This window comes from Scomber japonicus, chromosome 13 (genome assembly GCF_027409825.1).
Source record: "Scomber japonicus isolate fScoJap1 chromosome 13, fScoJap1.pri, whole genome shotgun sequence".
NCBI classification, from domain to species: domain Eukaryota; kingdom Metazoa; phylum Chordata; class Actinopteri; order Scombriformes; family Scombridae; genus Scomber; species Scomber japonicus.
In genome coordinates, this window is record NC_070590.1 from 23,988,154 (window position 1) to 24,014,183 (window position 26,030).

Sequence of the window (26,030 nt, forward strand, 5' to 3'; positions counted from 1 at the left end):
ATATAAAACTCTACATGTATTTACAAAATAAATTCAGTTGGTTTAACTGCACCAATCTTAAATTGCTGAAGTGCTTTGACAAGAATAGGCTAAATTTGAGCGGTTTATATTTAGTAAAATCCAGAGCCCTGTCATGTATATGGACTTGCAGGTTTTCCTGTTCAGTTTTACAGATTACTGCTCTTATTTATTCTTACACTCTCATAGATCAAGGTGTTATGAATAACTCCAGTTGTCTACAAACTGAAGCCTGTCTGAAAAGGAGTGTCAGGTAGGTTGCAAGAATTGAAAGGCCATCAATTGAAAGTGAAACGACCACTAGAGGTCACTATCTTACCAGTAGTTTACACAATCCAGCCCATGTTGGTTGCATTGCTTTTATTTATGTATAAGTGAAGATCAGCAGGACCTCTGTAGAGCTGTGTTTTTCTTACATTATTGAATAGATAACATTTCTAGTCCACAGTGACTGCTCTGCAGATCCTCAGGACTGAGTTTGTGGTGTTCTGCATTTGCAATAAACTGACACTGAGGACTGTATGGAAAAAGTGATGTACCTCACATAAAGAATCACATATTTTCATTTCACACAAAGAGCTGTTTAACTTGCTAAATGCTGAGGCCCAAAGCCTGGGGTTTACTGCCTATTAGTTATTTTTCAAATACTGTATGGGAGCAGCAAAGTATATATACTAAGACAAATCCTGTATCATAATTTAATCTTTACATATACCTATTTAAAAACCCAGTTCTAATACCTCAAATAAATGTTTTGCTCTCGCTGGGTATATTTCTAAAGATGGTTGTATTGAATTGCCTGGATAACTGATACCAGGTATCCAGGTATACAATAAAATGTCTGCAATAGGCACTAACCTAGATGATAATATGGAGGTGAGTTTAATGCATTAGATGCATCAAGTGTTTCACCAGGTCAGTAGAAGCCTAAAAACATGTTAACATTCATAATAATGATACAGGACAGGTCCTCTGTTTTTAGGCAAGACTCTCTACTCAGCAACTCACCCTGCCAGATAATGTGAAGCCATTTCTGGAGGCCACACAGTATCAGACAGCTGATGAACATGGCATGGAAACGTGATTGGTTCCATGGAAATTAAAGGTAAATGAAAAAATTAAGTTTGCAGTGAGGGGAGTTTTTGGTGTTATTAAAAAGACAGATCAAGATGAAAAAAGAAAAACATAGGACTATACATATGTCTACACATGTATTGCATTATAGTATGGCATATTATATGTAGTAAAAACAAAACAATTATTAACAAATCAAGATATATGTGTCACATTTTCATCATCACTTTATGCCTTTATACTGTAGTTGGGTTTCTGTTGGTGAGGGTTAGGGGTTATGGTAAACACTTGCTTCCTGAAAAATGTACAATTACTACAAAGCTCTTTAAAAAACAAAAAAACATTTACACCAGCTTTATCATAACTTGCATGCCTCCATCACCATACCACCACACCATACTTTACCTGATATTTTCATATTATGCTACTTGATATGTCTACTACACTATGATTCAATTATTTGACAGTTTTAGTTACTTTTCTAATTGAAATGCATACATACAGAAAACAATAAATGATATTAATTTATATTATATTATATTAATTTATATTATATCATATTATATCAGTTCACAAACAACATTTGTGTGTATTTGTGTGTCTTTGTGTATCTCTTTGTGTAGCTGGCAATACTTCTATACTTCCTAAATGCAGGATTTTACTTGTAATGAAGTATTTTACAAATGGAACTGATATTTCTGCTGAAGTAAAGGATATGAGTACTTCTTCCACCAGCCTGCAAAGTTTTGTCACACTCCCAAATTGATCCAAATTGATGTCAGTGAAAATGAATCTGATTCACTAACAAACATAATTTTGATACTCCCTTCAGATGTCATGTTGTCGTCTTTCAGAGAAAGTAGTGTGTGGTCAGCAGTGTTTGCAGCCCCTCTCTCAATGGGTTTGCCCATTACATGACAAGTGAAGCAGCTGTATGAGCTGGGAGCTGCAGTCTGTCTGTGTCAGTCGGACTCACTGTGCGGGAGGAATGGCTGGCTGGGGAGGCTTCATGTTTTCTCTCCTCAACTACAAGACAGAGAAATATGTCATCGCTGAAAACAAGAGAATAGGAATATTATTTAGACTCTACCAGCTGGCCGTGCTGGGATACATAATCGGGTGAGGTGCATTGCATGCCCCTATTTTTCAAGCGTGCTATGCATTGGATAAAGTAACCTTTTAGAAAGTGATTCACAAAGTTAAAAATAGTTGAGCTTGCCGAAGGTTTTTTAACTTGGTTACTGGTGTTAAAGTGGCAGCGCTGCATTGCTGTCTTTCAATTTGGATATGTGTTGTCTCTCAGAAAGGGTTTGTATCTCTCAAATCATTAATGTCTCAAATTGCTGTACAGAGAGGAGGTAATTTTATCCCACCCCTCACTGTATGATGTCATACTGATGTATGTAAGAGAAATGATGAAAACTAAGCAGGTGACTGGCAGGACAGGGCTAACACTAGTGTCTGCTTTGACATTAACGTTACCTGTTTGTGAAAGTTAAGACCAACTGTGAGAAGACAGATTTAGTGTGTGCAGTGTGACTATATCATATTTGGCTCTGTGACATCTACTGTGTCTTATGGAGAGCTGGTCATGTTCATGTGCACTGGCTTGTATTGCCATGTCAACTTTGTGGTATTTTTGTGCATTATCTGAACTTAATGCTGCTGTCACCCCCACTTGCCTGTGTGTGTGTGTGCAAAAGGTCATTATATTTTCAGTGGAGATGCATAAAATGCTCTATGATATTTAAAACACTCACACATTGCTCCTTTCATCAGCCACATACTTGTTAACGCACTTAATTATTAGTTATATGTGCTGTCAACGCAGACCACTTAGTTACAAACAGGCTGCTCAACAAGGGATCACAACTATCACACTGACATGAAAAATGAAGTTATTCAGTATGAGTCTGTAATCCACTGAAAATCCTGAAGTTTTGATGGATTTTTCAGGTGGGTGTTTGTGGTGAGGAAAGGGTACCAGGAGAAAGAAGAGGCCATCCAGACCTCCGTCATCACCAAGCTTAAAGGTGTTACACTGACCAACAACTCTGAGACAGGGCTCCACCTCTGGAGTGCTGAGGACTATGTCATACCCCCAAATGTAAGCGTATATGTCCATTTAATTCATTAAAAAAAAAAGACAATCCCAGTTTACATAGTAACAACATCAATGTCACAATTGACAATTAGGCTGTCAAGAGAGATAATGAGACCATTGAGCGTCTGTCTTGGTGGATATCATTAGCCTCAGCATCAGTCTGAACAGATTTAACAGTATTGAACTTCTCAGGAGTCTAATTTGTTTAACCTTTTCCTTCTTCCTCTTACTATCTGGACCTAATCTGATTTTGTAGGGCGAGCAGGTGTTCTTCATAGTAACAAATTACATTGAGACCCCCAATCAGAAGCTGGGGGTCTGTGCTGAGGTGAGCTCATTCTTAAACACACTGTGAGCATCCTGATAATCTGAGTTTAACACCGTGACAGATTTTCAAATGCAGGAGCATATCTTCTGCCTCTCGCAGAGTTTCAAGGTGCCAAGCGGACGATGTCTCAGTGATGATGACTGCGTGGAGGGAGAGCCTGTAATAGCTGGCCATGGTGAGGAGCAGTTAATGCACTGCAGTCATATGAAAAGTTCCAGCTGTAAATATTTTTTCATGTTTTAGCCTCAATTATATGTTACATATTCATCTAGGTTGGTCACTGAAAAATCTATTCTGTGCTCTGAATGATACAAAGAATAATAGTATTATTTATTTATAATAAACACATAAATCAAAAATGTTGTAGTTTGGTTATTCACAAAGTCATTACATTTTAATCACTCTCTTGTATTTTATTGTTTCAACAACACACTCTAATACATGATTGTTATGTATGATTCATTATGTAAGTATTCCAGTTTGTCTTATTTAGGAATAAACTCTCTCTAAGCCTCACCTAACAGGAATCTTTGTTCTCTCTTTCAGGAATCAAGACCGGGTTGTGTATAAACAGCACAGGCACCTGTGAGATTCAAGCCTGGTGTCCTGTTGAATACAGCAAGAGACCCTCGTGAGAATCTCTCCTTCCTCTGCAAAACATTTGGAAATGTGCCATTTTGTACCACTACATTCACACTCACTCTGATACCTCACAGGGACCGAGACATTTCACAGGTTCTATTTATTACTAAAACACCCTGGCAGCCACATTTGTTTCTGTTTTTTTTCAAAACAGCTGCACGTCTCTTTCATTTCCAGAGAGCCTATGCTGAGTGAAGCTGAAAATTTCACCATCTACATCAAGAATTTCATCCGCTTTCCAAAGTTTGAATTCTCCAAGTAAGTGGCTTTAAGTGGTGCTGATTGGTGGTGTGCTTATGGTTTCAAGACATGGTGACATAGATCACTGAGTGGGCAGGGGATATACATGTCCCAATGGCTGCTTTAAATAACTTTAGGGTGCAGAAAGCCTTCTATTTATACTGGCCTGTGCACTGCACTCGGTGAGACAGTGAAACAGTCATCTGAGATGTCCTTGACAGCAGGCCTTGCCATGGACAGGTGTCAGATCAGATGGGGCTAGCCCGGGGAGCTGTACTGTTGCCTGTCCTGCTGTCGCCTGTTCAACTCCTGCAGGAAAGCAAAGAGAAACCACAAACCATTGCTAATTCATCAGTCAGGATCTTACTCTAATTACACAGCCATCTCTCTTATGTTTCCTCACTAATCTATGATATGTTCAGGCTTAAGGGGAACTGGCAGATAATACAAATCCTTGTTAATGGGCACTACTTGAAATGGCTGGCAACACTACATGTCTTACAGTGTGACATATGAAGCTGCACTCTGCTGCACTCAGTCCTCTCAAGTCGGAGCATGTAATGCTGTAGTCACATCTGATTGTCAAGCTGCAGCTTTTAAGTCCGGTAACTCAAACTCTAAGGAGGATTCACAGTTGGCAGTATATTCATGTTTTCGAGCACCGTGATACATACACTTCCAATTTAATTGGCTACAAGTTGTGTGATGTGTGATTAGATCATAATTGACCTTAATGTCGAAAATCTGAAAGTCAGTAGAGATTGAATACCAAGCGCTGTGTATCCTGACAGATTCTGCACATCTTAGCTTGCTGTTCAGTCAGAAAAATGGTGTATGGGATCATAAAACAGTGTGTTGGGGCTTTTGTCATGTTAAACAGGAATGGTTCCTGATAGAGATTTTAATTATACATACATCAATGGAGAGAGTAGACAGGAGTGCAGGATGTCTTGTATTGAAAAGGTTTATTTTCTTGATCAAGGAGAAGTGAATGAATGATCAGTACACGTTACGTTCTGATGCTTCCTTCAATTCTGAAGTTTCTGTCCTGCGGGGATAGACTGGTCAGACAGGTTGAGCCATGCCCAAATATGGGCAGATCCAACAGTCAAAGACATATCTGACCTTGGCTGCTATAGCAACACTATCAGAATGCCTCCTGTTTCCCCAAAAGGAGCAGATTCACTGCTTACCACTATCTCAAGGGGAGACAGTGTCTAAACCCAACATTTGGTGAAGCCTTGCTATGACCGCAAAGCCTAGTTTGACCCAGTGCATATTAATGATTGAAAAATCCCTAACAGTTCCTAAGATAAAGATCAAAAGGTCAAAGCCAATACGAGTAGTTGAGACAATTCTCTGAATCTTACTTGGCAGGACCAGGTGTCTCTTAATCTGTTTCTGTCTGCCATTGGACGTGAAAAGTCTTAACTTTGGTGATTACATTTATTGACAGGTTTATTTGTCTGTTTTTCTGTGGGTTGACTAAACTGTACAATTTAAAGCCCTTAAAACATTTCATGGTGGTCAGTGTGAAAATGAGACCCATTCCTGAAAATCTGACAATAAGATACACGTCTTCTATCTTAACCTCTAAGGTCCAACGTCCTTGACACCTCCGATGGCAGCTACCTAAAGAGATGCACCTTTGACAAAGAGGACCATCCTTACTGCCCCATCTTCCGCCTCGGAGATCTGGTCAGCTGGACTGGACATGACTTCCAAGACATGGCTGTTAAGGTACTAAGTGTAATTAAGACAGTGTGTGGGAGTAATTTCAGTTCCAGGCTCAGGAAATTGTCATTTAATAACAGACCATAAAGACCATTACATTTAAGAATTACAGTAAATTCATCTTAGCTGTTCAAAACACAGTCACATATTGTGGGGGTTGGAACTCACTCAGTTGTCATGGAAATGGTTATCATGTGACAGTCACATGATTATAAATGTTCATATAAATAAAAAACTTAATAATAAAATTAAAAATTTAATTAAAAAAGTCAATTTCTGACTTAGGTCACATGATAACATCTCCATTAAAATTTTTACCTGCTGATGAAAGCCACAAGATATGGCTTTTCTTCTTTTCTTTTTAACGACTCTACTCTGTAAATGACTCTTTCCAACGCCAACATGCAACTTTAACCTCAGGTGTAAATGATCAAACGAATTGTGTCTGAACTCTATTAAGTTGCTTTTGCTTTGTACTGGTATTGTGCATGCTGACTCACGGTCACACTGTCGGGGATTACTGGGACACGTAAATAGAACAGAGCAGTTGTTAATATTATTAGAAACACCTGCGCTTTCCTACTATGACAAGTCAGAATGTCTTCCCATCAATATTTTTAATCTTTCTCAGCACAGCTCCCCTTCCCTCTAACCTGACAGAAAACACCTCTGTGGTTTTAAAGAATGAAGGGTAATCATCGTGTGTATCATTATACCTGCTCTAATGCTCACAAACTCTCTGTCTTTGTCCATCAGGGTGGCTCTGTTGGTATTCTTATTGAGTGGAACTGTGATCTGGACAAGGACTCTTCACAGTGTAATCCAGAGTATAGCTTCACCCGTCTGGACATGAACTTGAACAACTCTGTCACATCAGGATACAACTTCAGGTATGTCCCCTCAGACATTTAACAAGAGGTAATATGAGCCCCTCGTCTCTGTTTTGTTTACCTTTTAAACTTAATATCAACAAAATTTCTTATGCTGCAGATATGCCAGGTATTACAAGGATCAAAATGGTGAAACCTATCGCACTTTGTATAAAGTGTACGGGATTCGTTTCGATATAATGATCAATGGGCAGGTATGGCAGTGATCTGGATATTTTGCTCTAAGGGAAATACACAAATCCCTGTGTTACACTGTATTTGGTAACGCATCAGATTCTGTGACCTGCAGTGTTGGAGTAAGTACTCTTTAATTAATTAAAAGTACAGTTAGTAGCTATTTTTCACTTAAAGTACTAAAGTAAAAGTACACACTTTACTTTAATACTTTAAGTGTGATTTTAAATGCAGGATTTTTTACTTGTAATTATGTATTTTTCCATTGTGGTATTGACACTTTTACTCAAGTAAAGGATCGAAGTACTTCTTCAAACACTGCAGGTCATAGAATTTGATGGGTCACCAAGTGCGCTGTAACACCGGTAATAGTCATTGCAGTGAATGCCTGATTTTGTTTTGCAGGCTGGGAAATTCAATATTGTTCCCACAATAATTGCCATTGGCTCGGGAGTTGCTCTGCTTGGTGCAGTGAGTAATTCATTTAAATATTCTGTTGGTGTGTCAGTGGATAATTGGTGTTTTATTACTGTGAGCCTGAAGTCTGAAAAAATGCCATCCTACAGTGCTATTAGAGGATGATGCATGATCACCAGTAACAAATGTGTTTCTGTCTTTCAGGGAGCCTTTGCTTGTGATATGATACTGTTGTACATGATGAACACGAGCTCCTTCTATCGAGAGAGGAAGTTTGAAATCATCAACTTCAAGTATGATTCACTGTATTTACACTAATGTTAGGACTAAAGCTTTTTAATCAGCCTTGATCCATCACATGTACTAGCTCATCTCTGCTTTCTTGCAACATGCAATAGGAGAGACCGGACCAAACCCAAGGATGGGAAGACAGGGCACCGGGAAAAGAAATCCAGGAAAACAGCTGCAGAGAAAGAAGCCGCCAACTCTATCAAAAAGACAGAGGAAAGTGAAACTACTATGGAATCTCCCAGCACAGAGAGCCAGCCGTCTGTGGAGAAACGGGGTCCCACCATTCCACGCAACACAGGACAACGATACTCTGCCTCTCTCTCCCCACAAGGTGCACAGCCAAAGCAGCACATCACTTTCTCTTCACTCAATTAAAATTTGCAGAGACAAATCACCTGCAGTGGTCTTCAGTTATGTTGCAGGAGAGGGAACCAAAAGTCGGACAGATGTCCACTTCTTGCATACTGGCACGACTGCTGGCATGCCACTAGCCTGAGTGAAGATATGTTGTCCTCAATGTCCTGCACTGTGTTCCTGGGCCAGGACGCTGATGTAGATACACAGGAAGGAAGGTGGTTTTCAGTGGCTGGGTCTGGATCCAAAAGTGGGATGTGGGAGATAATGACAGGTCCATAAATGATCATATGAAAAAAGTACTGTGATAATGCTGACACAACTAGCAGAATGATATAGAATTAACAATACATTTAGCTTTTTTATCTGTTGATCAGACTAATTAAGCATTTCCAATTCAAGTAACATGACAGACCTTAGATTTTACTTCATAGAGAATTAGAAATGACTGAACCTAATGATAAAAATGTACCCCTTTATAATTCTTCAATTAGGTTAAATAGATTCTGCTAAATTGGCCAGCAAAACATAGTAAATTAATGTTGGATTATAAGATAAATTATTTTGTAAGCATGCATTCAAAGACAAATGTTTTTAAAGAACTGTACTTGGAAGCAGTACATACAGTTCTGGTCACCTTTATTGGCACCCTTGAATTTTTTGTTTAACCTGTACAACAGCGCTAGAAATAATGAAAGTTTCCCAAGTTTGTATCAGAATATTTTAGAAATCCAACACAAAACAGTTTTCAATTTACATGTAGGCTAGTCATTTCAAAGAATAAATAAAATATGACCCGAACGGGTATATAGGCAGCCTTCCTTAGTGTTTGGTTGTACACCTTTTGGGAGCGATGACTGCCCCCAAATGTTTGTTGTTTGTTCAACTCTTGAATGTTTGGCTGATTCTTTTACCACATGGAAGATTTCAGCAAAGATTTTCAATGGGATTGAGATCAGGACTCATTGCTTGCCAGTTTAAAACATGTTTTTCCTTTTTAAGTATTCTTGAGTGCTTTTTGACTTGTGCTTCTGACCTTTATTGTGCTGGAGAACCCACGATCGTCAACTTCAATCTGGTTTTCTTACAGTGGGTAGCACATTTCATCCTAAAATCCCCTGATAATCCTCTGATTTCACGGTTCCTTCGATACGGTCAAGGCCTAGAGGCAGCAAAGCAGCCTCACAACATTATGGATCCTTCACGATGCCTCACAGTAGAAAGGGTGTTATCTACCGTATAAGCTTCATTTCATCATCTATTAACAAATTGCTGGTGTGCATTACAAAAAGCTTTATTTTGGTTTCATCTGTCCACAGAACATTTGGCAAGAATGGTTGTGGTTTGTCCAGGTACTCTTTAGCAAAGATCAGTCGTTCCTTTTTATATTTTTCTTTCAGCAGTCTTTCAGTCCTCCTTGGCCTTCGCCCATAAAGCTCTTCTTGGTTTAGTCTGTGGCGTGTGGTATGTGTTGAAACCTTGACTTCAGATTGTTCCAGGTCAGCCTTCAGCTGTTTCAACATTGTATGTGGAGTGTTTTACACAGTTCGCACCAACCTTCGAGGACTTTTCACATTGCTTAGCAAACTTCTTGATAACATAGTACACTGTTAAAACAGTAATATCAAGGTTTTTGATGACCTCATAGCCTTTGGAGGTCTTGTGTTAGGAGATAATAGCACTTCTGATGCTCTCAGACACTTCCTGTGTCATCAGCATTGTGAAAAAGCAACAAAGGATGACTAGTTGCTGTTATCATTCATTGGCTAATTTAAGTCATGTGAGCACTGACAGTTATCACAGGTGAGTCTAATGTTACTAGCTTTTTTAACTGAATTGAAGGTTGTCAATACCAGCATTGTGGCAATCTTTCAATCTTTTATTTTTTTCTTCCTTCCATTAGCTGGTCTGCCCCAAAAAATTAGTGTCTATAGACCAAAGTGGTTTTACTAGATTATTTTTTTTCCAGGAGATATTTCATGATGTAGGTAGGTGCCAATAACTGTAAGAAAATGTGATTGGTCTTAACTGTTGGTGTTTCAGTTTAACAATTAATGTACCTGTGTTGTGAAACGGACCTGAGCATGCTGTTAAACAGTTGTTGCTGATGTGAGCCCTGCAACAGCTACAATACAGTCTGTCACAACATAACTGTCTCAGGAAGCTGTGGAATGCAGTGCTACGGGTCTACTGTGAGTGGACAGGTTCACAGCTGATATACTGGCTGATAATGATGGTGGTGGTGCAAGATGTTGAGGTACATAGACTCTTCCTGTTTGTATTCATATGAATGCTATTTACTGATGGAAACAAATGTATTGTTTATTTCATGATGGCAACAACTGTCATTCAAACTGATTAATAATGAATGCAAACAAGTTGTACATAGGAATTTATTCCAATCAGTAATAATCACATTTATTTTAATCTAACAATAGTATTGTACATGAAATGTTAGGATGTAATCTGTTTGGATCTGTAACACAAAAACAGAAACATTAGCTCTCATCCTATCATTGATGATGCTGAGCAAAAACCGTGAGTTACAGGTTAAATAAAGTTCAAAGTCACTGCTAAATGTGGAGCAGGGAGGATAAGAGGACAGTTTATTCTGCATATGGTAATTATTGATACATCCTCCACTGTATCAACAGTTCATAATGGAAAAAAATCAAGTCTTTCACTAATGGCTTATCTACAAACAGCAGGACAGACAATATTATTGGTTTACTAAGCATTAGTTGGGGATAAATCAGATTATTTGTGGTGGATCAATTTTAGTACACATGCACCATTCCATAGAGGAAAGTCCAGAACAGGACGTAAGTAAAAAGACCTCCGACGAGCCCCCCGGTGAAAAGCAGCCGCCGGGATTTAAAACACTTGTTCCACCGCCGTCCGGCCTTAAGGATGAGCAGCAGAGAGAGGAGAAACGCTGAGAGGAAATAAAAAATGAAGCCATAGAGTCCCGTCAGGCCCAGGATGCCAGCTGTCGCACCAGACAGAGCGGATACGGAGGTGCGGCAGTAGTCCAGCACAGCGGCGTTGCCCCTCACAGCCACTTCACTGATGAAATGTGGTCCCTCACGCTTGGCTACAACTCCTGCCATGTTGGCTCTGGTCGTGTGTCACAGGAAGGTGCTGCTGCAACAGGAGAGATTCAGCCAGGTTAACACTGCCTACCATGTACATCTATTTAAAAGTACTTGTAATTTAAGCACTTTAATGTTATGCTGCTTAGAGGCTAATCTTGTACTTGTACTTGTGCTTTTATTGTATTTCACTTATTTTTTATAACAGATGGGATGCCTAACTCCTCCTGCATGTTAAGATGTTATGCACACAATGCATTGCTATAAATAAACAGTGAATCATAACTAATGAGGTTAAAGTCGCATGCTGTCATAAACCGTATTACTTTATAATCACTGATCAGTTAATGTAGATGGTGTGATTCTTATAGATAAACTTAACCCTTTAAAAATCCCTCCAGTTCATAGTTCACATAAAGTTTAAACAGTAAAACATTCATTTATATTAACCACGGGGAAATGGAAAGGGCTTTTTAAGAAGAAAGAACACAGGTTATAAAATGCAATCTATTGTAATAGATTAAAATACTAAATTGTAGCTAATGAATTAGAATCAGTTCCATCTCAGTTGGCCACGGACTCAAATGCATTGACATTAATGTATTAATCCTAACAGCCCAATAATATATGATTACTGATGAAGAGAACTTTTTACTTTTGCGTCTGTCTACAAAGTATATATTTTTGCTGATAATCCTTCAGTATATTCACTTTAGTGAGATTATGAATGCAGGAGAGAAAATATTTCTACATAGCAGTGTTGTTACTGTTTTTAACCTACAGTGCATAAAATAGTTCAGTACTTACTGCCCTTATTAAGCAAGACCATAGCAACATTATGACACATTATGGACAAGCCTCTTTAGATATAATTCAGTCTAATGTAATACCTTCTCGTGGATATTTTAACAGATAACTATGACAAAGAAAATAAATCGACAGCACAGTCACATTCAATTCAAATCTCACTAAAACGAGTGAGTGAATATCGATCCTCGGCGTTAGCTTTGCTACTGACCGCACAGAGGCAGATGACAATTGCATTTAAAGCTTTGTTCTAGTGACAGAAACTGACACATTAAACAATAGGAGACAGAAACGGAAGAGGCTGTGGTCAGTAGAGCAAATAGTGATTAAAATAAGCTTTACAGCACACTAACTGCACGACTGTCTGCCCACACCTGCGCTAACATGCTAACATGCTAACAGTGACGATGAATGATGACAGCGTCTCACCGGAGATAAACGTAGAGACTTTGTCGGCTCCTCACAGCGCGATTATACGAACATAATCTGTAAAAAGGACTTCATAGAAGTGGAAAGCTGGTTGTTCAGACGGAGAGGCACTCGGTAATGTTCAGAAACAGCACATTTATCCCAGTTCAGACGACAGAGTCAGCCATGTTCCTGCGCAGTGCTTTGTGGGAATCATCAGTCGGGAGTGTATATGGTGCGTTCACAGCACAGCCCAAAGTGGGACATTTTAGTTTTATAATTGGGGGAAAGGGGCCTTTAAGTTGTGCCACTGTCCTTGTGCTTCCTCTTTTTCATCTTCTTCCTCGTGTTTATTGGTGGATCGTAAACCAACTACCGCCACCTACTGTATTGGACTATGTGCATTCATGGCTTTAGAATATTGACAGGTCAACAGAAAAACAGCACACACACACACACACACACACACACACACACACACACACACACACACACACACACACACACGCACGCACGCACTTCTGCCAGGCATTAATTATGTCTGTTCTGATCACTGTCCTTGGTCAGCACATGTCACCCTCTTGAAGTATTAGATGGCAACTGTTGAAAGTCTGTCATGACCCTGTTGAGCTCTGGCAGAAGCACAAAGCACACCTGTGCGGTCAGTGTATAACATATATAGTACATAGTGTAAATATAGCTAATATACTGCTGTCTTTGCTGTTTTTACCTGCTGCTGACTTTACTATACATTAAGTGTACATATGTTATTTATCTATTCATCTATATTTGAATGTTTATCCATATGTTTTTTTCTTCTTCTTTTCCCTCCTTATATTATCCAGTGTGGATGATATAAGAAGTGGATCAGTGTAGCTACTTTACTATAATTTCATTGCAAAACCATACATGACTGCACAGCACTGTATGTAAGAAATACAACCTTTGAACCTTGAACATTGCTCTTATAAGAGGAGAAAACACAGTTCGTTTTGCTCTGCTGCCAACCAGACCGTTGTCCCCTTTTGCTTATATCGGTTTAAAAGCGAGTAAAAAAGTTCCTTTTTCTCACTCTTCCTAATTCTGCTGCCTCGTGTCCAATATTTGATGTCCCAAGGCTAGAGCCCTCTCCAATGAAGTTATACAGAGCTGGATTTAAAAATAAAATAAAAACAGCAGGAAAGCAAATTTAACTTTTACTATTGCAACTAATTTGGTTGGTCTCAAAATACACATATACTTGATTTTGTAATGCTTTAAAATGAATTAAAGCTGTTTATAAATGGTTAATGTCCTCCTCCACTTCATGTATTTTTCTTCTTTTTCTTTCAGTTGGACGTTTGAGCTTCACTATGCAGAATGATGGATGTGCAGAGTTTGACACTAGAAGTCTGTTTTCACCTCCATCTGCTGAGAGTGGAAAGTTTCTCTGAGCTCATTTACAATCAGATTTTAAGGGGTGGGCCTTTGAGCATGATTTGTGCCATCACAAATTTTGGAGGCAGTTTGGAGGCAATCCTGTTCCAATATTCAACTCACACAAGTGTGATGTGTGAACTTGAAGCCTCCAGTGCACAAACTGAAAATGGACTGTGAATTAGGAAACACCTTTTGTTCAGCTGTTAAACTTCTGAAATTAACAATATTTGCATATTTACAGAGATGTACTGTAACTGAAATGTAAAGATGTACATCATATACCGCACAGCCCATACAGACATCACTTTGTTCTCATTATACAACCTTGATGTCAACATATTCCCTACATGCTGTTCCTGTTGCTGTAACACAGTAACCACATTATTCTGGGTAACACAGTTTCCTTTTTTTAAAATCTTTTCTTTTCTTTCTCCCTTAATCTGGATACCAATGATCAAAAAACTTACAAAAGGAGAACATTTTGACTTGTTATAACATAATAGGTGCAATTGATAACATCCAGCATGCACCGCAGTGTTTATATCGTTTATTACTACAAGTCAAAATATCATATCAATATAAATAAATTAGATTATTAGGAATAATGGAAGATATTCTACAAGTCTGTCAGAGGTGTCATTATAATAGCCTGTTTCTACTTGAGTAAATGGCGCAAGAAATTAAACGTACTTTTCTTAATTTTTTCCAAAGTTTATCACTTGAACTATGGTTTGGAGTAGTTACAGCCAAGGAATTTTGGAATGTCCGATTTCCCGCTTGCACGTAAACGCAGCAGCGTTGACTTTGCCTTCTCATGATGTCGTACAGCAAAACCACACAGAGACAAAACCTGCAGCCGTCATGCCTTCATATATCCTGGGTTTAGATGTGGGGACTACCTCGATTAAAGCGATTTTATTAGACAGAGACTCCAGATGTGTGGCTGCGACTCACTCCATACCTACAACCTCTGATATCAGCGACAGTAGCGGGATAAAGGTGAGTGTGTGTGTTCACATGCTTCACTACGTTACCTGCATCTCAGTAAACTAAACACCACTCTGTGTGTAAGTGGGTACGATAGACTGCCCATAATGAATGGAAGTCAATGCAATGTCCTAAAAGGGATAGCTGCGCAAACTTAAGTGTGTGTGTGTGTGTGTGTGTGTGTGTGTGTGTGTGTGTGTGTGTGTGTGTGTTTGTTTTGTCTTATCCTACTTTCAGTGACACATTTCAGACAGACAAGTCAAGACTAGTTAACTGGGGTTAGTGGTTAGGGTTAGTGCTAAGTAAAGTCTATGTAATGTCTCCAACAGTGACTTAAGTAAAAGTGCATGAGTGTGTGTCTGTGTGTCCTGTGTGTAACTTGGCTATCTTTCCCTCCCATGCAGGCTAAAGAGCAGGATACTGTCCAGATCATAGACACTTTGAACCGGTGTGTTGGCCTGCTGCCTGCAGACAAACTGCAGCATGTGTGCAGCATTGGGCTGTCAGGACAGATGCATGGAGTGTTATTCTGGAGAGAAAAGAACGGTAAGACAGATGCCTGCCTGCTGTGGTAATGTGTGGTTACTTGTGTAACAACGACTCCGTGATGCTTGAGTAGTCTGAGCAGAAAAAAAGGATTTCATCTTGTATAGACAGTGTAAAAGAATGAGAGAGGAGACTGTAAAGTGTGTTTGGTGAGCCTAACCCACACAATGTAGATACATGAGCAAAATCTTTGTAGATGTTTAGTTTAGTTTAGTTTAGTTTATTTGGATCCCCATTAGCTGTTACCCAGGCAACAGCTACTCTTCCTGGGGTGTTTGATTAGAAGATGTGCTTATGCAGAAGAGTCAAAAGCCCTGCATCCAATTCCATAATGATCCGTGACTCTGAAATAAATAGGGCCCCCAGCCTCAGAAGTTCAGAGCCCATGACAGAGAGCTCGTTATATGAAAGCTTGCAGCATCTTGTCTTGTAATGTCGTGCCCTAGGGTGGCCTAAAAGGGTCTGATCCATAGACAGGCCCCATAATAAGGGTCCCCCATTATACACTTTGATGTTGGGGATCCCATTTTAAAAAAGGATTTAAAGTTTTTCAGTATGAAAGGGCAGAGCTTTACAGGTCTTAACTTATGTCTTCATAGTGTGTCCATAGTGTCTCAGATTTTTCTTCCTTTAAATTTGCATTATTATTTCAGTATCTATGGTGGGATGTGAGCATGTGTTAGCAGGAGTGCCTCAGGGTCATTCAGTGTTACTTACTAATCCTGTCATGAAACACAGGGTGAAAACTGTCAATGGAAAACAAAAACAATGTTTCCAGGAAGTCTTCATGTTGTTAATACAAGTCTCCATAATAACATGGAGATTACAATACCACATATGCAGATGTATCATAAACCAATATCAGTTCAATATCAGAGTGTTAAATCTAAGTTAAATGAACTGCATGTATTGTAATACAGGTCAGTTAATGAAACAAATGTGATTCCTCTAGATGAAGTTCATTCTTAACATCACCTTCTGTACCTGAAGATAATGTTTGGCTTCACAGTTCACACAATGATTAACCAAAGTCCTTTTTAAGAAGAGAGCAGTGTTGATGTGTGATGTTTTTTTAAAATATGGATTGAAAAGCTGAGCAGATTGTTCTTCTTACATCATAAAACTAAAAGTTTATGGCCGTCCAAAAGGAACTAGGACCTCCGTCTTGATTTGCTATGAAGCTATGTCTCACTGAGGTTTAATGAGAAACTCTATTGCCCTCTGCTGGTTGCATCCATAGCTTGAAGAAAATCTATGCTACAGGGATGTTTGCAGTATCAATGCAAAACTCAAACCTTTAAGTCAATTATTACTTATTATGTTTGGGGAAAAGCTAAAATTAAGACCTGCTGTATTTTTTTCCTCCATGTTTCTTGCTCCTGACAGGTTGTAACTGGTCCAACGGAGACTTCTTCACAGCCAGAGACACCAGTCATCTGATCACCTGGCAGGATGGACGCTGCACCAGTGGCTTCCTGTCATCTCTACCACAGCCAGACTCACACCTCAGCGTAGCCACGGGGTTTGGCTGTGCAACAATCTTCTGGTACATGAAACACAGGTGGGCACACACGTCTTTAAAACCTCGTGCACAACTTGGACTGCATGTATCCCTGCTGACACACTCTGAAATCTAATGAACAGTGGTTCTACTGCAGGCCTGAGTTCCTTGAGGACTTCACAACTGCAGGTACCATCCAGGACTATGTGGTGTCCATGCTGTGTGGTTTGGGCGGGTGTGTGATGACGCCTCAGAATGCAGCAAGCTGGGGCTTCTTCAACACGTCCTCCAACCAGTGGAATACAGACATGTATGTAAGCAGGTGGCATCAGTAGAAGAACTAAATGCAAGATAAATGTTTTCTAGTTAACCTGCTTGTTGTTGTTTTTTCACTGTAACCACTTAACAGTTTGTACAGTTCATTAAAAGCTTGGATGTGTTGTGTGTAAATTACATAACCAGCCACTGTGTGTGTGTGTGCATGCTCTAGTCTGAAGGGTGCCGGCTTCCCTTTGCGCCTGCTTCCTCAGTGTGTGCCGTCTGGTGGCTTGGCGGGAAAGACGTGCTCTGACTGGCACGGCATCCCCGCTGGTACGCCAGTAGGTGCCGCCATGGGAGACTTCCAGTGCTCCGTCTACTCCTGCATGAGTGAGCGGACAGATGCAGGTGAAACAGGAAGTCTAGTCATCTCTCTCTTGTAGGCTGAGGTTGCACTTATGCACAGCATGCATTTTTACTTTTACACTTTGTTCAGTTCAATGGAAAGAATCCATTAAGACTGAACCACACCAGCGCTTTATCATGACAATTATGCATCCATTAGTTCTCATCTACTAATTCACTGATAATGCTTCAGTTTGTTGAGAACATTTGATGAATGTGATGGTAATATGAGAATAATGAAAAATCACAGCAACCAGCACACAGAAAAGTAATGCATTATGGATTAAATGTGTTCCTGCTATCTCTTGCATGTCAGGTTGTTGCTGTTAATTCATATTCCTTATATATGTTTGTATCCTTTTCCTAATTTCCTAGTTCTTAACATCAGCACCTCGGCCCAGCTGACCTACGCCATGCCAGCTGAATTCAAACCTCCACACTCTCCTCAGCCTGCTTCCCCCATCTCATTCTTCCCATACTTTGACTCATCTTACCTGGCGGTGGCAGCGTCACTCAACGGAGGGAACGTGCTGGCCACTTTTGTGGAGATGCTCACTGCCTGGATGAAAGAGCTTGGTATGTGACTTTTCATCCATATATGCAACTGAAGGTTAGTGATATTTCAGAGCATGAAATGTAGCTCACTGATGATGTTGTTATAAATTCTTGTGACTTCAATTCTAAACACCTGAGAACATCTCACATGCTCTCTCCCAACTCCTCAATGTTGTTAAAACTATAAAATCCTTTCATTCAAACGTTGACTTTCTCCTTCTCATCTCTCACAGGTGTCACAGGTGCAGAGCTGAATGATTCGTGCCTATATGAGAAGCTGATTGGTTGTGCTCTGAACCAGGAAACCAGCGACCTGAGAATGAGTCCTACCATCCTGGGAGAGAGACACAGTCCTCTCTGCCTGGGACAGTTGACCAACATCTCTGCTTCCAATCTGTCTCTGGGTCATGTGACAAGAGCACTGTGCCGCGGAGTCCTGGACAACATCATCTCCATGATGCCCGCTGAGCGTCTGCAGCAGGCGGGGGTCAGCAGGATCGTAGGCAGTGGGAGCGCCCTCGCTCGCAATGAGGTGCTGAGGCAGGAAGTGGAGAGGGTGTTTCCTCAGCCAGTGGTTTATGGACAGAATGCGGACTCTGCTGTTGGCGTGGCAATGGTCCTCTGTGACCGACTTTGAATCAGACTGATAATTGTTGTTGATAGTTTGTTTACATGATTATAATTGAGAATTTGCACATTTTAATACAATTTTCTGAATTGCTTCTACATAGCTTATCAAACAGAAAAGTTTAGAAAGGCAAACTGAAATACTGCAGCATATTTTGCTCAGTGAAACTGAAAGAAGAGAATACACAATGAAAGTCCTGTGTATTCAAAACCTTACAGTATGTTCAGGCCTGCATTTTTAGGACCAAAAAAACAAAGCGTGTCTGACACACTGACTGCAGCTGGCTGCTGGATCAAAAATGTGATTACACTGTGATTGAACAGCTATTAAATAGCAATACAGCAGGCATTTCTGGGTCTGTTTTGTTGCCTTTTTTGTATTTTTTTTCTGTGTATTCATTAACGTAACATTGTGCAAAAGTGGTTTCATCAATTTAACACAACAATCAAAGTTAAAGCTCAGTCATCAGAAAACATCATTACTGCTATCACTTAGCTATACACCAACACAGTAACAGCTGAATACAACACTTTGACTTTCCTTTCCTGGACGTTGCTGAAAGGTATTTTTATATATTCAGAGAGTGGATGGAAATCAAAGTCCTGCTTTGAAGATCACAGATTTATGATCACAGATTTATGATAACCATGTGGTCTTTCAGCATGGCCAGTGAGATGAGATGTGTCAAGTTACTAACATGTTAGCATTCAAGCAGAAAATAGCCTATCAAGGAAATGCTTTTCCTCAGGTATTACTGTGTCATTCTTTGTTCCCTCCATCTGTCTCATGGTTTTTATGTTACATGGAGGTTAAAATGTAGTTCCCTCCTAGTCTGGCGTTTCCAGCTCAGCTATCTCCTGTTACTTCTACAGTCTGGAGTTACTTGGCTCTAAGCAACATTGGTGATCCTGAATAAGCAGCATCATGAAACTGGTTATCAACTGGCTCAGGTCATTCTGGGTTTACCAGTCTAGTTATGAATGTGTTAATATTAAAGAAGCAGAAATTATATTCACAGGTCAATCACATGCAGCATCACCAGAACCATGATAGAAGTACTGAATATGATTATACTAGATTATTGGACTATAAACACTACTACATACAAGATTATCTGAACACTGGAGTAGACCAACTAGAATAAGAAGTCATAAGCCATGTCATTTAAATTGTGATGCTATTTTCAATGTGTAACACATTAAGAGCATGGAAATGCATAATCTTTTTTGTTTTTTGTTTTTTGCGTGTTCAAACAGAGGAAGTAAACTTTTTGCTGCCATGACAGAGAGGAAACGCACAAAGGGCATGAGTTAAAAAAAGAAAGCCTTAAAGAAAGAATTGAAACTAATGAGGTTTGTCTGACCAAAATCTTCCACCCATACGTGCTGAGCTTCAGTGGGTACTCACTTAATTTCCAAATGATCTTCTCATTGACTTAAAAAAGATGATTAAAGTTGATTAAATGTCTCATCCTGAGCTGCAATGATGATGTGAGTATAAAAATTATTTATACACTCAGGAATCCTGCGGGGAAATTGAAAGAACTTAAGTGCAATTAATGTGTGTCCGTAATCATCCTCCATTAGTCTGCTGCAGTGTGGTGGGGAGGGGTTGTGTTTGGGGACACATACAGTATCCAATTTATTTCTACATTAATACAATTATCATGGAAAGCAAAGTGGTTTTGCTGATTGGTGAAAATGTTCTTTTGTGTTTAGTAAAAATCAAAGTTGAAACAGCTGGTTAATGCACTGAGCTGACTGTGATACAGGCCTCAGATCAGCACATTAATACAAGGAATATTTCAGCAGACATACAGCTGCATGAGTGTATTGACAGACCAAGGGGCAGACATGCAGAGTACGGCAGCATTTGTTGACGTGTGGGTAATTTAAAGGCACAATGTGTAGAATGTTGTGGCATTTATTGGAATAGACTAAGTAGAAATATAATATAATATTCAAATGTATGTATTAATTAGTGTATAATCACCTGAAAATCCTACATGCTTGAAAGGGAAGGGAGGGGGTATTCAGTTGGTTGCAATCTGCAATCTCACCACTAGATGTCACTAAATCTTACACACTAATCCTTTAATGTGCACATATTCAATATCCTTGCTCAGTCGATCAAGGTTTAATTTATATGGATTGATTACTGCTCTTTCACTGCCTTCTCTTGAATTTAAATGGCTACTCTGAGCATGTTTTACTTTATGTTTACTATTATTGCTGCTTTCAGTCCTTCTCATCTTTATTTTCAAGGTGATTATGTTCATTTCATTAACCATTTTATAATTTGTTTTTTTTCTGCAGTTGGTTTTTGTCATGAGTTGTAGCTTGTTTCATTATTCAATAGAGTAACAATTAAATGGATCAAAGTTAAAATGACAAATAATAGCAAACTTGCAGTATTTCCAGCATCAATGTTTTTGGTACTTCATCATTTGTCCAGTGATTCTTCTATAAGTGAGTTAAAGTTATGAGTCATATGACATCAGAGTTATTAGTATTGTCAGTCATCCATGATACTTGTGCAACAGTGAAATTACGACAGATTCAAGGAGATTTTCAGATTTTTTTTTTCTCTCAATTGGTCAGTAATTCACTGTATGTGATGTAATCCTGTTAACAATAAAGCAGTATTAATAATTCACATTTGCCTCAATTCTTTAATATTTTAATTATGAATCTGAACTTTAATTTAGATATCCTCTACTTCTGAGGAAATTATATAATATTTTGTAATGTGCTTCTATCAGATTTTGAATGGAAAAGCGCATGACTTTAGAGAAACTGATCAGGAGTATCACAGATAAAGGTTTGCTCTCAGTTTTAGTACTCATTTAGGCCTGTTTAACAGTGAAACAAGGAAGTCATCTTAAGAAAGGAAATAGTCACATCCAGCCCACACTGGTAGGCAGAAACCCTGCAAACCAACACTCAGTCACAGGACCACAGCAGCACTGCAAACACACACACATGCACACGCTCATACAGATATAGACACACCCTATGAAGTGAAGCGAAGAGACATATGAGACACACAGGAAACGCTATGGATTAAAAAACAAAACAAGAATCACTTTATATCTACAGAAGTGAAACAAAGCAGAGCAGGAAGGGTAAGTGACAATCTGTTATTTTCATAGACACAAGGATGTTTTGTTTTATAAGGTGTCACTAATCTTTCCTTCAGGGTTGAGCATTTTTCTGTAGCTGAGGGCTTCAGTGAATGACTTAGACAGAGAAATGTGATTAATATATTCTAAATGTCAGGTGAAAAAGTTGCAAAAGCTGTGTTAAACTGCTTTGTAGCTGCTCCCACACTCATCATAAAACACATTTTGTGTACATAATATGTGGCAATCACTGTAGTACTCATTGTAGTACACAGTGATGGTTATCTCTACTGTCTTGACTTGACGAGAGAGCGTCAATACAATCCTTTTAAGCACTCAGAGCTCTAGTATTCTCCAGGGTGGATTACTTTATCTCTCTCTGGGTTGTGGAATTGCAGGACACTCCACTGGACTCCTGTTTAGTTTTTGATTTGAGGAACGTGTTGTGACCAAAGAAAACAATCTGGAAGAGGAAGACTTGGTGAGTCAAATGATGTGTTATGGTTTTGTTTTTGTTTCTGTATACTCTTATCACATGCTACTGTGATTTATTATCATATATGATGTACATTTGAACATTTGTACAGCCATGCAGACATTTTAAATTGATTCTGTGCACAGCTTAGATTATGGTTATTCTATGGGTTTCATGAGAATGTGGAATAGATAAAGATACAGATGAAGATGTCTCACTCTTTATAATATTCATTGAGCCTGTATGTTTCTACTAAAAATCAGGGTTAACAGACCTACATGGCTGTATGTCACCAATCAATAGATCCATAAAAATGCAGCAGAATATGATAGCATGCCGTCAGAGAAGGCGCTTCTGCACATATTATTTTACACACATATTGCTTTTGTCAATCAAAGCAAACATTTAGTACATTATTCAGATGTGGTGCAACTCAGGGATTGTTAAAATACATGTTATGAGTCACTGGATAATAGACTGCGTTTTCATCCTTTGTTTCTTGCTGTTCTATATATTCCTTGTGGTGATCATGGAGTCTTACAGTTTCCACTGAGTCAACTAATTTCCCATTTTCTGACAAAAAAGGGAAATAAGAAACCACCAAAGATTAAGTTACCGTTATCCCAGACACAAATGTTTTTTCTTTAAATTACAATATTAATTATTTCCTTTTCACAGTCTGACCTATTTTTCATGTATTTTACTGAGTGTTTTTTTTTTTCTACATAAACTGTACTATAAATGATTTGATTATTCTGCAGAGAACTGGCTTACCAGATCAAGTGCTGTGTTTGCTGCTGTCATGGCAATATTCTTATAAATAAGCGTCTTTGTTAGTCATAGGGGATGAAACATCACATGTCTGAAAATATGTCTGTTCCCTTAAAGGCCAGTGAGATGCTGCAGAGGTGATCTCCTGTGGTAAACATGTTGCAGACACAAATATACAAAAACGCACTAACTTAAACCACGAACAGTGAACACACTTTTTATGGCAGCTGTTTTTAGCTTGTGAGCCATTAAAATGAAGTAATGTGTTAGCTGTTACAATTACTACTATCTGTGACGAGTGTGATGTTTCTAAATTGATTTGAGTATTTTTTTTCCCCCCAAGTATGTTTATTGAATTTTGTTTTTGCGTAAACACAGTAAACATAAAAATAACAAAAAAAGAGCTCACCACAACATCGTTCTGCAAATTCAGCATGAAACCACAGTGACAGTCACGCATGTATGATGAATATACCTCAGCAGTACAATGCATAAACATGTTTTTCCCTTCATAAATAAGAATAAAACCCAGACTATAATAACAAAATAGTATAGAATAGTATGAGAAGTGGCGATACTCTTTGGACTCTTTGGAGTCCAAAGAGTAAAACAAATAGGTCAAGTATTCAAGAGGAAAACTCTCCATGATTATCTTATGTAAGTTTGTTTTAGTGGGAGGTTTTTCACTCATCCAGGACACAAAGATGTTCTTCCTTGTTGCATATGTGAGGATATCATACAGTCAGGCAGAACTTGCACCAACAATGACAAAATGACTCAGATAATCCAGCAGCGAAGAGAGAACGTCTATGTGCACAAATAAAACAAGATTTTATAATATGAATAGAACAAATTTAGAAGTAATTGCTCTACTGCAGATGTTGTAGCAGTGATATTGAGTGTAGTTCTCCTAGTTATGAAGTCTTGAACCTGAAGGTAAATTAAAAAGTAATTGTCTGGGAAGATTGTAATGAAGTTGTATATTGTATATTGAAGTTGTGCGAATGACAACAGGGATGCACCCTGGTTGGAAATCAGGATTATCTTGAATTGGGATCATTGGTGTAGTTAAGTTAAACAACACCAAGCTTTCATGTAATAAACCATGTATTAATGTGTTAAAAATGATTGGGTTGTTGTTACAGTGGCTCCTAGCTCATTTTAAATCCTTGCAGGCCAAAAGGCCTGGCATGTAGTCTAAGGCCCGGGGCATTTCCAGGCTCAGCCAAACAGAAACCTCCCATACAAGCTGACGAGGGACATCCAAACCACCCTATGAGCTAGGAATCTGTCATTTTGACATTTTAGCAAAGGCATCATCTGTAAGTACAATAATCCAGAGAGGATATTCATTTTAATAATAGAGACTCTGTCAACCAACGATAGGGGAGGTGGAGCCCATCGTATAGGTTCCTCTTTATAGAGTCAAGGAGGGGGTTAAAATTGACCTTAAATATTTGATGAAACATTAGAGTAATCTGACTGCCCTGGTAAGCAAAACCTGACATAGACTACTAAAATGGAAACAAGGATAATGTATTAGTTCCATCTTTAAGGCTTCCCATTGACATAGCAACATATTTAAAGAAACTGAACTGAAACTAAAGAACAACCCAAACAGAGTAATAATATCAACAACACATGGAATGGAAGTCACAGGCCTTGCTATAGCAAAATGTTGTCTGCATAAAGGGAACATTTATATTGGATCCCACCTACATTTATACCCATTATTGCTGGGTTCTGCCTAATGGCTTCAGCAAGAGGCTCTACTGCAAGTGTTTGACCCATTTAATAAACTGTTCTACAAGATTAAATTAATGTATATATGAAACAGATGTGGCCATTTAACATTTTCAAAGGTCTTTTCTGCATCCAATGAAATAACCAGTTTCTTGTGTTTGGCAGATATGAATAATATTCATGAGCCTTCTGTCATTGTAACTACAATTTCTGCCTTTGATAAAGCCTGTCTGGTCTTCCCTGATGATAAAAGGCAAAACATTCTCTAATCTTAATGCTAGTATCTTAGACAGTAATTTAATATCTTTAGAAGGGCAATAGGTCTATATCCTGAACAGTCCTCAGGCACTTGCCTTTTTTTAAATTAAGGTGATATCTGCTTCCTTTAGTGAATTGGGGAGGCTACCAGCAGAAGCAATGTTCTAGCGGTCTACCTATGTCATAAAATTCTCTATAAAATTCATAACTCAGGCCATCTGGCCCTGGTGCTTTACCTGACTGTAGGCTTTCTAAATGCTATCAGGGCCTCCACCCTGGAGATGGTAGCATTTAATTCACATTTTTGAGCATCAGAGACAGTTGGGAGGGTTAAGCCCCACCAAAAAGAGTCTATCTTATCTGAGGTTCCCAGTGGTCAGTCTGCAACTTGAGTCATTTTTGAAGCGAATTAACATCTGTGAAGATAATGGTAGCTGCTAACTGACAACTGAAACCACAGGCTTACAGAAAGCTATATGCACTACAGAAGATGGCTCCATTGCACATTTAAAAAAGCTCTGATTAGTAATTCTGAAAGCTCCATAGACAATTTTCTACAATATTTTTCAAATAAAATGGGCAAGAATGGGTAGCCTAAGTTTAAATGGAACTAAGTGAAAGAAAATTAGTTGAACCTTATCAATTTGCCACACATGTTTAGTCTCTGTACCACCTCTTATGCTTACACTCAGATAATCAGTTGGATATTTTTCCTGCTGCAGAATTAAATTCCGGTGATCTGTTGGTTGTTATCTAAATCATGTACATTCATGCTATGTTTCCATGCAGA

General features: G+C 38.9%; 3 protein-coding genes across 4 annotated transcripts; 2 read left to right on the forward strand and 1 right to left on the reverse strand.

The window, feature by feature from the left end:
• Positions 1-2,080: 2,080 nt before the first annotated feature.
• Positions 2,081-8,288, forward strand: p2rx5 (purinergic receptor P2X, ligand-gated ion channel, 5). The gene is made up of 12 exons (XM_053331026.1): positions 2,081-2,211; positions 3,049-3,199; positions 3,453-3,524; positions 3,624-3,699; positions 4,071-4,155; positions 4,344-4,424; positions 6,005-6,146; positions 6,897-7,030; positions 7,131-7,224; positions 7,610-7,675; positions 7,826-7,914; positions 8,020-8,288. The coding sequence occupies exons 1-12, from the start codon at positions 2,081-2,083 to the stop codon at positions 8,285-8,287; spliced, it is 1,389 nt and encodes a 462-aa protein (XP_053187001.1). The 3' UTR covers position 8,288.
• Positions 8,289-10,616: 2,328 nt separating this feature from the next.
• emc6 (ER membrane protein complex subunit 6) lies at positions 10,617-12,782 on the reverse strand. Of its 2 annotated transcripts, none has more exons than XM_053331039.1 (2): positions 12,595-12,782; positions 10,617-11,407 (listed from the first exon to the last, which is right to left on the reverse strand). In XM_053331039.1, exon 2 carries the CDS (start codon positions 11,374-11,376, stop codon positions 11,044-11,046), a length of 333 nt encoding a protein of 110 aa, XP_053187014.1. In that variant the 5' UTR covers positions 11,377-11,407; positions 12,595-12,782; the 3' UTR covers positions 10,617-11,043. The 2 variants fall into 2 exon arrangements, with proteins under 2 accessions (XP_053187014.1, XP_053187013.1); XM_053331038.1 differs by having other exon boundaries at positions 10,618-11,410.
• Positions 12,783-14,732: 1,950 nt separating this feature from the next.
• Positions 14,733-19,980, forward strand: shpk (sedoheptulokinase). The gene is made up of 7 exons (XM_053331025.1): positions 14,733-14,991; positions 15,384-15,525; positions 16,912-17,086; positions 17,184-17,336; positions 17,517-17,692; positions 18,065-18,265; positions 18,478-19,980. Exons 1-7 carry the CDS (start codon positions 14,854-14,856, stop codon positions 18,879-18,881), a joined length of 1,389 nt encoding a protein of 462 aa, XP_053187000.1. The 5' UTR covers positions 14,733-14,853; the 3' UTR covers positions 18,882-19,980.
• Positions 19,981-26,030: the final 6,050 nt, after the last annotated feature.

What these genes read in the sequence shown, in the direction of transcription:
- emc6 (XM_053331039.1), bottom strand. Translation starts at nt 11,376, where the DNA reads ATGGCAGGAGTTGTAGCCAAGCGTGAGGGACCACATTTCATCAGTGAA.
- p2rx5 (XM_053331026.1), top strand. Translation starts at nt 2,081, where the DNA reads ATGGCTGGCTGGGGAGGCTTCATGTTTTCTCTCCTCAACTACAAGACA. An exon ending in AGCTGGGGGTCTGTGCTGAG is followed by an intron (nt 3,525 to 3,623) that starts GTGAGCTCATTC and finishes TGCCTCTCGCAG; the next exon opens with AGTTTCAAGGTGCCAAGCGG. An exon ending in GAATACAGCAAGAGACCCTC is followed by an intron (nt 4,156 to 4,343) that starts GTGAGAATCTCT and finishes TTTCATTTCCAG; the next exon opens with AGAGCCTATGCTGAGTGAAG.
- shpk (XM_053331025.1), top strand. Translation starts at nt 14,854, where the DNA reads ATGCCTTCATATATCCTGGGTTTAGATGTGGGGACTACCTCGATTAAA. An exon ending in GCGACAGTAGCGGGATAAAG is followed by an intron (nt 14,992 to 15,383) that starts GTGAGTGTGTGT and finishes CCTCCCATGCAG; the next exon opens with GCTAAAGAGCAGGATACTGT. An exon ending in ATTCTGGAGAGAAAAGAACG is followed by an intron (nt 15,526 to 16,911) that starts GTAAGACAGATG and finishes TGCTCCTGACAG; the next exon opens with GTTGTAACTGGTCCAACGGA.